This window comes from Opisthocomus hoazin, chromosome 5, assembly GCF_030867145.1.
Source record: "Opisthocomus hoazin isolate bOpiHoa1 chromosome 5, bOpiHoa1.hap1, whole genome shotgun sequence".
In the NCBI taxonomy this organism is placed as follows: domain Eukaryota; kingdom Metazoa; phylum Chordata; class Aves; order Opisthocomiformes; family Opisthocomidae; genus Opisthocomus; species Opisthocomus hoazin.
The window spans coordinates 20,002,640-20,019,640 of record NC_134418.1 but is presented as its reverse complement, the minus strand read 5'-3'; the positions used below and the strand labels follow the sequence as shown (position 1 = coordinate 20,019,640).

The window sequence follows — 17,001 nt, the reverse complement described above, 5'->3', positions numbered from 1 at the left end:
TATGTCTTTGCCGGAATATAATTTCACAAATCTGCGATTTGTTTGGAGCTCCCAGGCTTTACAGAGTGCCATGGATAATCTAAAAGTTTTAGCATAGATGGAGAAAAAGGGATACAGCAATTTGTTGGAATCTCCTAAACATCAGGCAGCTCATTTAAATATGTAGATCCAGACAAGCTGACATCTGGATACGTGGCCACCAGACATGCTCAGGTCAGTTTTCTGGCAGCTAGTCCTCACTGGACCCCATGTGATCGTGCTGTGGGCAGTTGTCTGCAAAAGGCCATGGAAATTACTGCACCTCAGCAGATCAAAAGCAGTATGGGCCTGGCAGGTAGGACATGTCTCAGCTCACTGCTCTCACTGTATATGTAGTAATGTGTCAGTTTTAGGAGACGGCAAAATCCAGGGGTTTTTTTATTAGTTGTATGCATTTTATGGGTTTATATTATGTATTTGCCAGAAGGTGTTCCAATGGCATGTGCAATTCAAATCAAAACTCATCATAGCTATAGACTCTGCACATGAATTCAAATGTTTATCGGCCTTTTAAGTGCTTCCAGGCTTTCCTTTCTCCCATTCAACATCAGTAGAGAGCTATGATCCAAGAGGTTTGGATTCTGCTGTGACTATGAAGTCAGAAATTGTGTTATTACAATGTCCATTTTTCATTCCCAGAATATAAAAACTTAAATCTGTCAACTCCAATGTTTTATCTAGCCCAGCTAATGCAGTACAAGATGAGGAGAGATGATTAATAACAATCAAGACAGTGTATTCAGCTCCTTCATTCTGCATGTCTTCCACTTGTTCCTCACAATGCTTGGATCAAGATCTGATATCGCTTTGGGAAGAGGTTGGAACTAAGACAGTGCTACGCTGAGTTCTTGCATTCCTGATAATTTTTAGCTGCAGGATTACCAGAAGCCTCTATATCATGTAGCATCCTATGCCATTTTAGCCAGAACATTTTTCACACATTTGATTTTAAAGAGTTTGTGAGCTTCAACAGTTGATTAAGCTGTTACAGTTGAGACTTCTTATGAAGAAACTCTTTCTTTTTAAGATGACAAATTTCAGAGTTTTGGAGACTCTTTGATCTTAACCCCATAGTCAGCTGTCATTCTATAAAGTAAAAGTCTGCTTCTGCCTTTTCCAAATTACATTTTTTTCACAGCAAGAGCTGTACTCTGCCTTTTCTTTTTCAGTCTTTCACAGCAGACTAACACACTTAAAGCAATTACAGAAATTGCAACAACAAAATTAGAGTGGTGTTGTAGATACTTTAAGCTTTATTGTAGCAGACAGACTGAATGTCATGATGGGACAACACGATGTGCATGTTATACTGTAGGCTCTATAACTGTTATGAAAAGCAGCTCATTACTTCTTAGTTTGTTTCTCTTTCTAAAGGTGAGCAACAAATATTTCTGCAAAACACTTTTGAAAAATACTTTTGAGATTTTGGGGAAAGTGTCAAGTCCTATGTACTATTGGTTACAATGTGGGAAGAGCACATATATACAGAAATGAAGCAGTTTCCAGAGTACACTAAGAATATATTGATGAAGTTGAAGTCATAGTAGAAATTGAATTTTCCTTTGCATAGAATCCAACTCACAGACAAGAATATTTACCGAGTAAAGTGCTACTTGTCAATATTCCTCTCAAGGTAAAATACCAGATCTCATTATCTGCTTCAATAAACCACATTAACAATGTGGTCTATTGTTTTCACAGTGCTATTATTGCCGTTATCCCAATCACATGAAGAGGGACTAACTATGTTCACAGGACTTTGATAAGGATGTACAATAGGATGTACAAATAAGGTCTTTTCTTAAATTTAAAATAAAGGAGCAAAGAAAAGAAATATAATTGAAGAGCTGTGACTCATTTCTCTTAAAAACTGAGGTACATGCCTATTCACGTACCTTCTATTTTCAGAAATGTGATGGTATTTTAAGGCACTCCATAAGTCTGTGTTAAAGCAAGCAGAAACATAGAGCTGAATGTTGTTTGTGAATATCCTTTATTTGGTATTATCTGCCACATTAAAAAAGCCAAGCCTAAATAAGGCACTGGGTTTAAATCGAAGTTGGGTTTCTGCGGTTTTTTTGGGGGGTGGGTTTTGTTGTGATTTTTTTAGAAGAACTGAATCATGCTTCAATAAAATAAGATAAACTTTGTATTTGACTACAGTTATACAAAATACAAGGTGCCTGTCTTCAGAGTGCCTAAAGGCCTGTGTTCCTTGCTTATCTGTTTCTGCAGAAAAAGGACTTATGGCGAACAGGCTTTCTGTTAGGGTTTGTGTTGCCCCACACGGATGCTAGCAGCTGGGAACGGTCCTTTTCCTCCCCTCATCGCACAAGCTGGGCCCAGGTCTCCAAATTAAAGATGACACTACCTACCAATATGAGCAGAGAATTCTGACAAGCGGCATTTTACTTGCATTTGATGCCAGTGCGAATGACTACATTGGTCACAAGGCAGCACACCTCTGGAATTCTGCAGAAGGGACTCCCGTGTACACAATGAGCCACAGCCAGGGTAGCCAGCAATGCTGCCCATGGGAGGAGCGGAGTTCCCTCCCGGTAGGACGTGGTCCTGCCTGTTCCCTGGTGTGGTGACAGCCCAGGCTGGTGGTGCCGACTCACATACAGCTCTGCTCTTCTTGGTGTGTGTAGTGACACTGCTCTGGCTGGGGGAGAAGGCTTGGAGTCATAGCTGTCCCCCATGTAAATTGAGGCATAAATTAATAAATATTTAGTAAGTAGACATAACTTAATAACCAGCTGTCCCTTGTGTAAGTTAATAAATAGTTGCACAGGAATATGTAGTTGTTGTAATGAGACTAATCGGTCCCCCACCTTCAGGTTCCAGCAATACAAGAGTGCTCTACAGAGAATAGATCCTTGTGACCATATGCTCTCCAAAAGCACAGCCAACATGCTGCAAGGCCAGAACACAGCTGGAGAGAAAAAGTACAGAAGACCTCACTCTGTCTTTTCCCTTTCATTTTCAGTTAGTAAAGTCAAACATAAATCATGAGCTTAAAACTGTAAGCACCAACTTCAGAAAGAGAGAAGTTTTGCTCTGCAGTTTTCATCTGACCCCGGTCACCTTCTTTCTCATGCTAGCATGCTCATATTAAATACTAAGTACAAGCATGCCAGCATGCCATTTAGTAGTCCAGTACTAAATCAATGTCATGTATCATTTTAAATTGGTAAAATTTTGCACCCATTTTGTACTTTTGGAAAGGACTGTACATTAGAAACCAATAGCAAATTAGGTCCAATACCTTTGGGACCACTGGTTTATGTAGGACTTGCTGCTCATAGATTGCATAGGGGGTTTGCTTGTTTGTTTGTTTGTTTTTAGCTGAGCCCATTCAGTTGGGAAAGAGAGACATTGGCTCACATATTATTCACCTGATCTCTGAAATCTCATGCTATTCTTTCCGTGTACTCAAAATGGGATATGGTCTACACTAAAGCAGAGGCAAAAATGTGTCCAGATGATTCTTAGCTCAGTTTCTTTGGGCATCTTTCTTCTTCACTAACAAGACATGGTCCAATCTCAGCCAAGCCATTTTATTTTCTGAAAACAGATGCACTGGAAATCCATCTGTCTTTCTGGATGCTGTAACAGATGCTATTCTGCTTTCCAACATCTCTCTGAATTTTGCTCATGGATGACCCATACTTCATTTGTACTTGGTTTTCATTTAATTTATCCTGAACCTTCTAGTGTTCAGTAAATTACATGGAATTGAAATCCAGCCAGATAAACTGTTAGCATGCAATGAGACCGTTATTTAGGGCTCATCTTTGCCAAGAGGTCAACGCATTCAAGAGTAGAATAATTTCTATGTTGAACGTTTGGCAGTAGCTCCCTCAGTATACAGCAGGTTCTCTTCTGGGATACTGAATCCCTCAAAAAGAGTTTGTAAGGTCAGAAAAATGTATTTCTGATCAAAATTCCCTGAAATGGGTCCTGCCTTAAACATATATCATGGATTAAGTGGTCTCTTCAGCCAAAACTACCATATCAATGCTAAATTTATTTCATACAACAGACACTGGCTTTTTCGGAATAAATAATGTATACAAGATATATAATTATTTTAGCAAGTCAGGAACTCTATGACTACCCCTAATTTCATTTTTCTTTCAATAAATGCAGTCAGTGCTCAAAATAGAAAATCACTGTGCACAGACATCCTCTGTATTTGCAGGATTTCTGGTAGGACTTTCTTTTCCAGTGCAATGGACAAATAGACTGCGAGCCTCCCTGTGCTTTTTTTTTTTTTGCAGCGAACATGATCATAGTATGTATTCATATGAGTCAGGGATACATACTGACCTCCATTAAACACTGTATACCTCAGATAATTTTGCTGGCTGCAGGTGATTTGAATTTGAGGGGCCAAATGAGCTTACAGAAACAGTATTCAGTAGTTTCCAAACAAAATACAAATCTTACTTCCACAAGACTTTTCAGGTCAGTCACCTTCTACTTAAATAGAAAGCTTAGATGGTTTGCTTCGTTTTATTAGCATTTATCATTTTGATTAGTATACTCCTGGAATGATGTTCTGAATATATACAACAACACAGTCAATGCCTCAGGAAGCTTTTAACCGAAGCAAGGAAATATAGAGGAAAGACTACAATGTAAAAGCAAAATAGTCAGTAGTCAGTTTTAATGAGAGTTGTTTTCCACAGCTGTGGAATAATTTAGAGTTTATTTATTCTGCATGATTCTGAAATTTCTGCATTTGTAAGTTTGGAAAAATACATTTTGAAAACTTTTTTTTTCCACTTTTTTTGAATAATTGTTTTAAAAATAGACACAACATCTTAGGTACTCAGTTTTCTGATTAAAAAAAATGCACCAGAGCATCATAAGTAGGATGTATATGAAAGGACATATGAAAATTAAGAGACTGCCTCCAAGAATGCTAGTAGCTTGAATTTAAATTTTTTTTAGACCAGATCTGCTTCTGTGAGGGACAGATTTACAGAGATTTATGAATAAGACAAGAATAAATGGGCTCAAATAGCAGCAAAAGAGATTGGGAGAAATACTGGGTTGGGGGCGGGATTGGGGTCAACTTCTAGAGAGTGATAAAGTACTAGAGTTCTTGTGGGGAGGGAGGGGGTTGGGATCTAATTCTTTTAATGTTTTTTAAATGTCTGTCAGTACAGTACAATGCAAGAGACTGGACTAGGTGGACTCCCGAGAGTCCTTAAAATTCCACAACTTTATAGTACTGAGCCTGCAGGATTCTTTGAAAAATGTTTTTAGTTCCTGCTTCTCTGAGAACTATTTTTTGCCAGCTAGATTTCAAGTCTTCTTTCCCAAAGGAGTATTTTTATTTTGTCATTGTAGTCTTGCGTAGGCTGTTTTCTCAGGGTTCAGTCAACTTCAGTGATCCCATTTCTGAAAATTCAAGTGTAAGGTCTATATGTATTTAACTCTCAGCAGAGCTAGGTGCATCTCTGATGGTGATCACTGAAATACTGCTCTGGTTTCAGATAATTATTATATTAAATTTTTAACTTCACACTTCTACTACTTTTGCAACAATATGAAGTAGTGATTTGGAAATAGGACAAATTTCAAAACTTCATGCACAGAACAATTTTCACCGATGTAAGTCACCTGAATGAGGAATGACTCCCTGTAAATTGTGCAGTTTTTCAAAATATCTCTGAATTTATTCTGGGTCATTGAAAATTGTCCCCATATGAATGGAAAAAAGCCCAGACAGTCTGCTAATCTTCCCTGGCTGCAGAACTTCTTTGATTATAGCAATATCTCAGAAGTTCTCATACCTAGTTACGCATCAGGTTGTAATATGCCAAATGTTTGGTTCTTTCACTGTCCTCTTGATTTTTTTTTAATAAGAATCTGTGAAATGCCTAGTATTGATGACTATTCAAAGCCACTATTCTAAGCATCTACTAAGCACATTAATTAACATTTTATTGAGAAGATCATTATTCTGATATTACAAACTTAATATTGTTAGAGCTGGCACATAAATATTTAGCTTAGGAGCATATCATCATACTCCTAGACTCCACAGACTTTTGTACCTATGATTCACAACTTACCAGTTACAGGGACTGTAGCATAGTCATTCTGGGTAGTCTCTGAATGTTGCATCAAATAGTTCTTTGGTATTTTTCCTACATTTATCAGAACAAGGCAATCCATTATTTTTACAGAAGCTAGCAGTTGGGTTAAATCTATTATTAAGCAAAAAATCTACATCCTGGGCTTTCTTTTGCAGCATTTTATTCAGTGCTTGCTAGAGTCTTAACATGGGATACTGTGGAGATCCTACGCAGGGTTTGGATGGATGTGTACCACAGCTCAGCACTGCAGGATCCTTTCACTGAGGAAGCAGTGGAGCCTACATTGTGGAGAAGGTGGATACTGGGAAACAGAAGATAACTCACCTTGCCATCTACCTATGGGCTGCCTTCCTGACATGCAGCAAGACTGAAAAGTGGTGGACTCTGCTCCATCCATCAGTACTGCTGAGTTATATTTCTGTGGAAGAGGTCTCTGTTGGCAACAACCTCAGCTCTTGTGGGTTCCCTCTGCCAGACCCTGCTGTTTGCTTTGAATATGGAGCTCAAGTTTCTCTTCTGATGCAAAACACTTCTGATGCAAAATAAAAAAAAAATGCGTCAGAGGGATATTCCTCAGAGGGAAGAAAATCCAAAGAATGGCTGAAGTTGCAAAGGAGGAATTTTGCGTTTGAAGAATATTCATAATGCTAAAGAACGTAAGATGTGAGTCACTGTTAACCTCCAGCCACTCCCATGTTGTGTATATAGGTATGAATATATTTAATTTCACAGTTTTCCTGTCCTCTGATAAGGTTATATTCGTAGCTGAATCTAAATTACATTCTAAAATTAATTTCTAGGTAGCAGTCTTAGGATCGCATTTGAAACCTATCTGATTCCCAGCTTGGGGAAAATAAACTGTTTCAGAATCTCTTTTCCTTCTTCCATACTGCTCTTTCTTTAGCTCTGTTCAGTTTTAGACTTTGCTGTTTTTGCAGGCAATCTCAAAATATTTGTCTGGAGTTCTTTAAATTACTTTTTTTTTAACATTCTAGCACAATTTCAGCCAGAGATTGCAGACTTGTGCAATCTACTTGCTTCAAATATATTTTTAAGTCCTTCCACCTGAAGGGGAAGCATTCAATTTTTTTTCTTAGTTTTACTCTGCAGAATATTTTAATCACCTGACAGCCTGTGGAAATTAATCCTTTCTCTGTCATGTAAACTGACAGACAGCTGAGTGAAAGAGTTTACTGGGCCATCATGCACCACATGCATCCTCTGATGCTTGTCCTCACAGTGCTCAACCTTGCTACTTGAGTAGGGCCTTTTGTGTTTTCAACAGACGATAAGAAAATATGGACTCTTTTACACACTGTAATGCTAGCAGTGCTAATAATGGTAGCAAAAAGTCTCATAGAAAAATCTTGATCTTTCTTTGTTTCATGACAGTCTGTGCTTTAAACATGGTAGACCTGGGCCATTCAGAGCCCTGAAGGGACCACACCATATCTATCCCTGCCTGCTGTCTTCTTTTATCAGTCTCCCTTTTAATTACTGTAACTCTGGTTCAGTGTTTTCACCTTTTGTTCTTTTTTATTCCTGAAGAATAGACATATTCTCACAGTCATCTACCCTTTATCTCTACTTTCTCATGTAAATTGCACAAAACAGAGCTGTGGTTGCCTGTTGGTCTAGTTTATCCACAATGAAGGACCGAATTTGCACAGAACCCAGTGTCATTTTCATGCTGGGAGAAAATATAGGGATTGAATGTCAGTCAAAAAACTTATAAGGTATTCAGAGAAAGCAATACGAAACACAAAATAAATACCTAACTGTAGCAAGGCTTTTCAGGCATCCCACTTGTTTTTTGTTTGTTTTGACAAGTAAGGTTCATTAAATGTCATATTTCATATTAGTTTACATTTCTGAACTCTATGGAACATTCAGAGCTCTCTTCATCATATATTGCCAGTGAATATAAAAGTAAAGCAAATATTATCTGGCCTCTCACAGAAATTCTTATAAGATATTAAAATGAAAGAGCAGCACTCGACACTTTTAAAGATTAATATGTAATCAAGTTTCAGTGTCTCGTTTGTTCTTTGTGTCTCTGCTGGGTCTGTCTTTGCTCCTGAGATTTTCATGCCGTTTTGGAAGGTTACCAACTCACACAGAAACATGTTCACCTTCCAGACCCAAGTGGAGAAGGTATAAGTCAAGACCTAATCTTTCCAGTGCAGGAAATCTGAATTTAAATAAAAGCAGCTTTCAGAAAGCATAGAGTGATGAGGACTAAGGAACCAATAGAATTACTAATCTCTTGAAAAAGGAGTCATATTTTTGGTATGCAAATGAATGCTTTATAAAGAAAAATGTTCACCGGACACCGAAGAGTGTAATAATAGAAGATGGAAGTGGTAAGACAGGCATTTATGTTGCATAAAGACAGGAAAGGGAGAGAGAATTTAGATAACAAGAAGAATTTTTGCTTATCAATATAAGAGTAGCTCTACCGAGTTTAGCAATGTTGAAAGTCTCCAAGTCTTGGTGCTCAAGGCACAGAAGTCTTCTGTTCATTTAAATAGCAAATGTCACTACTTTATGTCTCTCTGGACTCTTGCACTACTGTTCTTCAAACCTGTGCTGTAAAGACCACATATGCAACTGAACTAGTTATGACTGCCTGCTGAGACTGCTAACTCAAGTGTTTGTTTCTGTACTGTTGTTCGCATAGAAGGGCCATCTATCCTTGTCAGCTGGTTTAAAACAACTGTTAGCAATCACCGAGTCTCAGTGAGCTAAACATTACTATTGAATATATGGTTCATGTAAGTTATTTGTAAGATGTTTTTTCACATGGAGAAAAATGGTACAATCCCCCCTGATTCTTCAGGCACCCTAATGCAGCCTTCAGTGAGTTTCTGTAAGAAGATGGCTTAACATCACCCTCCTACCAAAACAAAACTCCTAGCAAAGCGAAGGCTGACATCTGAACCTACAACAAGCTTTTCTTAGGTACATGGGTTTGTTTGTATCAGGTTCATATATGGCAGGTGTCTGCAGAAAAAAAAAAAAGAGACAATGGCAAGTTGTTAGGAAGAAACTTGTTGGGCTCCTTCATGCTGTTCGAAGTAGGTTAATTGAGCAGAGTTGGAAACAGAGTCTATCTGTCAGCTTGCTTTATTTCCTTTATATATGTTGGCATAACCAGTCTGGAAAGAGACATTGAACTTGTCACTCTTTTGTTCTATCAGTTGTATTAATAAAAACTTCTGGGCAAAGTAGAAGCTCACCCTTTGGGTTAGAAATACACCCTAACAGCATGCTAGTGCTTAAGTCAGACTGTAGAGTTCAGTCAACATTGGTTTCAGATTCCCTAGGTTTTTGGTTCAGCTTTGTTTTGTGGCTGGCTGGGTTTTTCTAAGCAGAACTATGAAAGATGCTGTCTTTCTCCAACCTCTCAAGCTGTTTTCCATGAGCATATGAGCTAGGCTTTCCTGTGGCTTTTTACTGTGGATTGGTGTAACAGTCTCTTGTTGTCTGCAGTGAGCCACTAATGAACCAACAAGGGATTAGGAAGAAAAGTTTGGCAAATATCCACATGCTGCATCAGCTGAACTGCAGGAACTCTTCTGTCAGCCTCTTATTTTCAGGCTGTAGATAAGTTTCCTAATCATATTTATGATAAAGTTAACAATACAATGTTCGCAGCTGAAGTCCACAGGAAACCTGACAGTTTTCCAATAATATGCAGCAAAAAATGTAGCAAAAAGCATAGTGTATTTCTAATTATTAATGCTATTTCTAATTATTAATGAGGTGTCTTTTGCTATCTGGATGAAAATTTTATGACGTTGTGTCATAGAATTCTCATTCTGTCCATAGCTATTCATTCAAAAATGTCAGCATCCACATGCTGTGTATCAAAGAAACTTTGTAGCACAGGGAGAATAGATGTAGTAATATTTCAGAATATTATGGGGCTATGTTAGAGTTAGCAACATTTCTTATGAATAAAGTCTGACTTATGAATAGATAAAGCTAGCATTATTTCTTGGGTGGGTTAACAGATCAATATTCTCTAAAAATCAACAGTGACAGTAGTATGTTAGGACTGGCCTTGAAAGTGATGGCAAATGCTTTGTATATGATGAAGTGGATTCATTAGAAATGTAAAGGGAGGGCTGAGATAGTTGGAGTAGTAAGCCAGACTGATGATCTTTGCAGCAGTATCCTGAGTGGATAAAAAGAGGAGCAAGACAGCACGTGACAAAGACAGAAAACAGAAGGTCACAATTGTTGAGGAGTAAAATCGTGGAAATCTAAAATAAGATTTTAGTTGTCTGACAGGGGAAAAACATTGAATCTTAGAGCTGTTGCGCTGAACGCATTAGATATACCGTGGATTTGAGAACATAAAGGGAGAAATATGAAGAGGCGATACCCAGGTTAAAGGGCTGCAGGACAGACATGGCTAGGAATGTTTCAGTGAAACTACTGCTGTCTGCAAGCTGTCTGCACTTACACTTCAGCAGAATAACACAGTCTTGAGCAATGCTGTCTGATTGGAGGTGTGAGTCACATTGTACTAACAGGCCTGATGAGGCATAGTGAGATAAACTGCTGGAGACCTGGTACCACCTGTGGCATCCCACAGTTGTTGGAGGCAATGAACATGAACTATTCGAGGCCATGTGTCATTCAGGGCAAATTAAAGCAAATATCGTAAAACACCATCCCTTAACACACTCTGTCTGTCTCAGAATTTGAAATGAGGCTTGCAGCATGAATTCCTCAATGTTAAAGATGCATAGGAGTTTTACAAATGACAGTTAGTAACTCTCTTGAAATTCTGTGTGACAGGATTTTCTCCATAGTTTGGAAAATGATCAGTATGTTCCCTCAAGTGCAAACACCTGAAAAATCATTCTTAGGAGAAAAATCCTGGCTAATAAACAGGTAGCACGAACAAATCATGAGAACGGTTGAGCTTCATCTATGGAATTACAATAGCAAAGTATTTTTCAGCTTCAGTTTCCACAGAGAGTTTTAAAGCATAGTTGTCTGACATTTTTAAGACATTGAACTTTTTGGAAGATTTTTTCTTTCTAATGTGGATTAAGGACCTTCAGTAAAGATGAAGTTTTCAGAATGGTGTTTTTCCATGTGGTGAGAAAATTTCTGTCTTCTAATGACATATAGTTCATGGTTACAGTTAATATGATATCTGCATCAATTTCCAGAAATACAGACAACCAAATTCATGGAGCCATATTTCACTGTATAGAAAGGGATAAACTTGAAATATAATTCCATTTTGAGGGCTCCAGAATACCCACATACTATTCACAAGACTGTTTAGAATAACTGACATATTGACAGATTTTGTGCTGTTTCTGACATTTATAGCAACCCCAAACTTTTGAACATTGATATTATGATATTATCCAGGTTTTCAGGTATACTTCTCAACTGGGATTGTGTCTCAGTTGTCTGGTGAGGATGTTTTATGTCTGAGTCTTTGAAAAGCCTGCTTATGAATACGGTAGTACATAACTTTGTCTGTTTTAATCAGTTCTTTAAAGGCACAGGATTTATCCATTGCTATCTAAAAATACACCAAGTGTGAAGAGCCAGAACTTCTGCTTCATGTCTACATCTTGCCCACCTTCCATGACCAGAGACAATCTGGGTGAGACACAACCTCCATGCCAGCCCATGTCCCTGCTGACATGGGGGCAAAATGCCTGTTTAAGGAATCTTCATGCATGGCTTTTTGGGTGGCACTAGGAAGTAGTCTTCTTCTGACACAACTTAAACATCATCATGTATGAACTGTGGCAACTCCTTGAGTTGTGACAAGTGAAAAACATAGGACACAGTTCAGGATGCAAACTTGGATGAAAGTTGTGAAAAGGTAGAAATAAGGCACTGTGATGTCAGATTGCTGTACTCTCTTTTTACCAGTGCTTAATCTGGGCAAGATCCTATGGAAGTCAAGCCACGTTGGCTCAATTCCTGCAGGAAAGTTCCAAGGTGTGGGCTGTTAAGAGATTAAACATTTATAATGGCTGAATGTATCATAGCATTTTCTACCTTTTCTTTGGATGCATTAAATATTTACTGAGGAAGAGGGTTAAATTAAAACTGAAAGAGAAAAATTTATATCACTTTTCTGATTTTGCTCAGTGATTTGATGAGCTAGAAGATTTACTAGGTTTTATATTTTTTTATACATTTGTGTTTGATTTTACTCTCTTAATTTCTTATGCTAGTAGTAAATTTAAGAGAGAGAGAAAAGGAGACAAAAGTGTAATAGCTGTTAGCTGCTTAGTAGTAAATTTAAGAGAGAAAAAGGGAGACTAAAGTGTAATAGCAGTTAGCTGCTGAGATAATAAACTATTTGCACTTATGATACATCAAGATGTTCTGTCTCATTTTCTCCTTTAGAAAGAAAGAGTGGTTTACCCCTTTTGAAGATTAAAAAACATAAATTTCTTTTAAATAGCTACACAGAATAAATATTTTAATGATTTTGTAGGATGCTGGAATATTTATTCAAAGCTGTTCTTATTAAGGATAGGAGGAAAATATTGTTTATCTTTGTAATAAGTTGCAGGGACATCACTTCTAAAGCAATCATTAGATTGTCCCAGCTTTGCAGCATGATATTTACCCTCATTATATGCATGCTTAAAAATATTATTTAGGTTATTCTCAGTCAAAAACAAGAAATTGTGGCTTCTATTAAAGGTTCTGTTCTCAGACTTTATGTATGACATGGGACACCCAGTGGTACTGTTCCATTTGAGCTTTCTCTTGCTATCTGTAGACGTCCTCTTCTGCACCCACCTCTACCAGTTAGCTCTACCGCTAACTACCCCCCTGCCAGTGACAGCCTTCCCCAAAATCTGTTAGTGCAGCGGTGCATGTGTGCATCCCAGTTTGCTTTGTGCAAAGTCATCAAGGTTCGCTTGGATCACTAATCTGAACTTTTTTAACAAAATCCAACTGCTTTTGACTCATGCAGGCCAGGCTCCCACAAACTATTTCACTAGGTGGTAAGGAGTATCAGCAGATAGTAATCATCCTCGTGGAAGCCACGATGAAAACCTAAGAGTGGGTTAATGGCATCCAGATGAATATGACCACAGAAAAAAAGGAAATGTAAGAAAGAAATATAACCATTGCTGGAAGTCCATCAGTAGACCCACTCACCTTTTTCCAGTCTAAATTTATTGAGTCTTTTTTTAACATTAACATTTCATGAAATATAGCATTAAGCAATAGCAGTAAGATTAATGGTATCAAGGATCTTAGTCGTAGTAATGTAAATAGAGTCACCGTGTTGTCGTTCAGAGCTCAATCACAGGATGAAAAGTGACCATTTAGATATATCCATAGCTCAAAATATAACCAGTGACTTCAAGTTAATATATTTACTCTCATGATAAAAACTAAGAACCTGCAAAATGCTTTGATGAAAAGGAGACAGCATCTAGAACACTTTCTAGGCTGAAACCTTTCATCTGCACTTTTATATTTGAAAACACAGCTGCATGCTGTTGTGTAAAAACCACCTATATGGCATGGTAATTTATACATTAATATCTTTCCTCCCATTTCTATTTCCTCCATTCCCACTTATCTTGTAGACCTTTTCCAAGTTTAATTCCACAATGTATTAAGGCTCGGGTAGTTACACAAGAGAGAAAATAGAGTTTCAATATTTGCAAATATGTTAGCTACATTCTTCCTGTTCTGTTTTGATAAAACTGTATGGGTAAATGAAGATTGCTTTCTTTTTCTTTTTTTTAATGGAAGGCAAAGAATAAACCAACAAGCCACTTAACTGGTTTTGGTGAGGTTACTTGGAGAGAGGAATAATTATACCATGCAGTTTGTAACCCTAGCCGTCAACTCCATTTCTAAGCAGGTACGAATGTGAGGATCAGAGGCAGCTTTGTGCTATTTTGCATTCCTACAAGAGAAATATCTTTTATAAGGTTTTATAAAGTTTTGCAAAAAAAGCAATGACCTAACGAGTCAAGGTATATTTAACTGCATGTTAGATTATCTGTATGTTTATCAAAAGGACAAAAAAAAAAAAAAAGATTCTCATGGCTGGCTAGTTCACAGCACTGGAGAAACCTGAGTTTAGTCACAGCTTTCTTGCAACGTCCTATTCTTCCTTGGAGATTATTAGTGTTACTGTGCTTTGTCATCCATCTGTAAAACTGGAGTAATACTAATTCCTTCTTTCTTCTGTACTTGTCTGCTGTGCCTTGGAAGAAGAGTTAGAATTAGCCATAGGTGCAGCAGACCTACACCTCTGGGAAAAACTGTGTGCTTTGCCTGTATGTGAGGGGGCAGACCCCAGACAGAGGATCCCCCTGTGCTTATTTGTCTGGTCACTGCCAGCTGTGGGGTCTAGGCTTGGGGGGGGGGGGCAATGGCAGCCACCTTCCTTGCGCCACTGCTACCACAAGCTCTGCTTTCCAGCTTTCTGCTCTCAGCTCTGACTAAAGGCGACTGTCACAAAAATAGTAAATATTGGGTCTTTTAAACAAGTGTTTTCATTTTAACATTTTCAGCAGACAAGTATTAATGAAAGCTATTAATGAAAATGAGTACACCGGTTCAGGTGGCAATGTTGCATGTACCCCAGTACAACTTGTACCAGCCTTCTGGGTAAAGGCATACAGATTCCAGAGGTTATGTTGGTGCTCATGATAAATTACCCCATTTTAGTCCCACACTGAAGGAGAGCTGGACGTACTGTCCTTAAAGCCATTGATAAAATGGCTTAGAGGGGAAAGATATTTAGTCTTGTTTGGAACAGAGATTAAATGAGAGAAAGAAGAATGTAAGGAGAAAGTTTGCGGCAAATAAAGGCAAAGAAGCCAAAGGAAAAGCGGCCTGCAAAAATGAAATAAATACAGTATCTAGGATGGAATGTTAAACCTTAGGTTTTCTGACAGAAGAAGTCTAAACAGCTTCAGGAAGTCCAATCCCAAGCAGAAAAGCACAAAGCAGTGACATCTGAACATTACGCTGTATGGATGTAGCTGTCCACTGTAGAAGAAAAGGTACCTACATTGCATCTGTTAGCCCCCTTAGTCCCGCTTCATTCCAGTGTTTTCTGTAATGGTAACACCCACCCTAACACAGCCGTACCTGGGGGACTAAGAGGCTGTTGCCAGTTCTTGCATGACACAGTGATCTTTTCTGAATCTTACTGGAGGAAAGAAAGAAGACCAATCCCTTGGCAGTAACCGATTCCAACTGTGTGGGGGACAGTACTCTACCAGACAGGATTAATTTTGTTGCAGTTGTTCCCCTGATCATTTTTGCTGCAATAGAGGCGCTGTTTTTCTAATGCAAATTCCTTCTTAGATACTAAATTATTAATAGATTTAAAGAGTAAATCCTTAACCATGAAGAGCGTTGTGCGCTGCATGTGACAATCCCAGTACTGCAAAGTGCTGTAGATAGGCCAGCGGCTGTTGCTGGTGTGTAAGGCACCAGTTCGGTCCCATGGTTAGCATTCCTGTATTTCACCGCTGATATTTTCCCTGGAAAATACTTTGTTTAGCAAATATTACTGAAGTGAGAAACCACCCGAAATAATGAGCTTGTTTTTCCTTCTCAATCTGTTCTTTTCAATGTTCATTTTCCAAATAAGCCCACATAATAAGCCTTGAAGAATTTGAGACGGCGTATTTAGCTTTTTAATTACAAAGAAGAGGATTCTTAGTGCACTGCTGTGCACGAAGTGTCACGCGTTGCTTGCCACACGCAGCAGCCCGCACTCCTGGCACTCAGGCAGTGATCTGCCCGGACAGACCCGGCTCTCCAGCGCCCTTAGGGAGAGGCACACGGCGCCGGGCGCCTGTCCGTCCGGCTGTCCCTCCTCGGGCAGTCCCTCGGTACACCGGCTTCACGCCGCATCCCCCTCCAGCCGCTCGCTCGCGTCCTCCCCGGGCCGCCCCGCCGCGCCGCCCGGGCCCCGCGTTGCCCAGGCAACGGGCCCCCCGCCCCGACGCCGCCTCCCGCCGCCCGGCCCGGGGAGCGGCCGGCTCCCGCCCCGCCGCGCCGTGCCGCTCCCCCGGGGACGTTTGCCCGGTGGCCTCGGGGAGTGGGGCGGGGGGTGTCCTGGGGCGGACGGGCGCGGCCGCCGGGCCGTGGCGGAGCCGGGCGGTGCCGGCGGGCCGGAGCTGATCCGCCCGCCGCTGCCGGCCTCTGCTCGGGGGGAGAGGATGAGCTCGGCGGCGGTGCCCGCCCGCTCGCTCCCTTCGCTGGCGGGAGCCCTCCGCGCCTAGTTCAATGGCTGTGCACAGAGCGCCGGGCAGAAGAGCGCTGCTACCTGTGGCGGCGGTCGGACCATGACCTAACTCACCATGAACTTGGAAGGGCTTGAGATGATAGCGGTTTTGATCGTGATTGTGCTTTTTGTTAAAGTGTTGGAACAGTTTGGGCTGATTGAAGCAGGTTTAGAAGGTAAGGGAGTGCTTTTCAGTGGCTTGTCATTTTTTCCTGTTCTGGTTATTCCCTTGCGGCGAGGCGAGGGGCACCTGTGAAGTGGACGTGAGACGCTGCCCGAGTCACCTCGAGAGCATCAGTGGCTGTGTGGTGTTGGTGGTGTTGAAGTTGCGGTGATTTTCTTTCACAGGGAAAATACACTGGCATCCTGAATAATGAAACTAGAAACTCAAACTGTTAAATGGACATAAATGTCTTAAAATCTGAACCTCTTCTTCCTGTTTTGAATCTGCGAATTGGAAGTAGTAAGGTCAAAGCAGATTTCAGGATGGTATCATGCAAATACAGTTATATTGCCTTAAAATTGTCTCATAAACTATTCAAAATTGTTTTGTAAGCTATTCATGTTAACATCATCTGT

At 39.8% G+C, this 17,001-nt stretch overlaps 1 protein-coding gene across 6 annotated transcripts in view; it reads left to right on the top strand.

Annotated features, from left to right (window-relative positions):
* KCNIP4 (potassium voltage-gated channel interacting protein 4) overlaps positions 1 to 17,001 on the top strand; it is a 475,426-nt gene that overhangs the window by 224,275 nt on the left and 234,150 nt on the right. Inside the window, exon 1 of one of the 6 annotated variants that reach the window (XM_075420632.1) lies at positions 16,360 to 16,598. The exons of the other annotated variants lie outside the window; for them this stretch is intronic. Coding sequence (XP_075276747.1) covers positions 16,499 to 16,598 — 100 coding nt within the window. The 5' untranslated portion in view covers positions 16,360 to 16,498. Of the gene's footprint in view, positions 1 to 16,359; positions 16,599 to 17,001 lie in introns of those variants that run through there. 6 annotated transcript variants of the gene reach the window in all.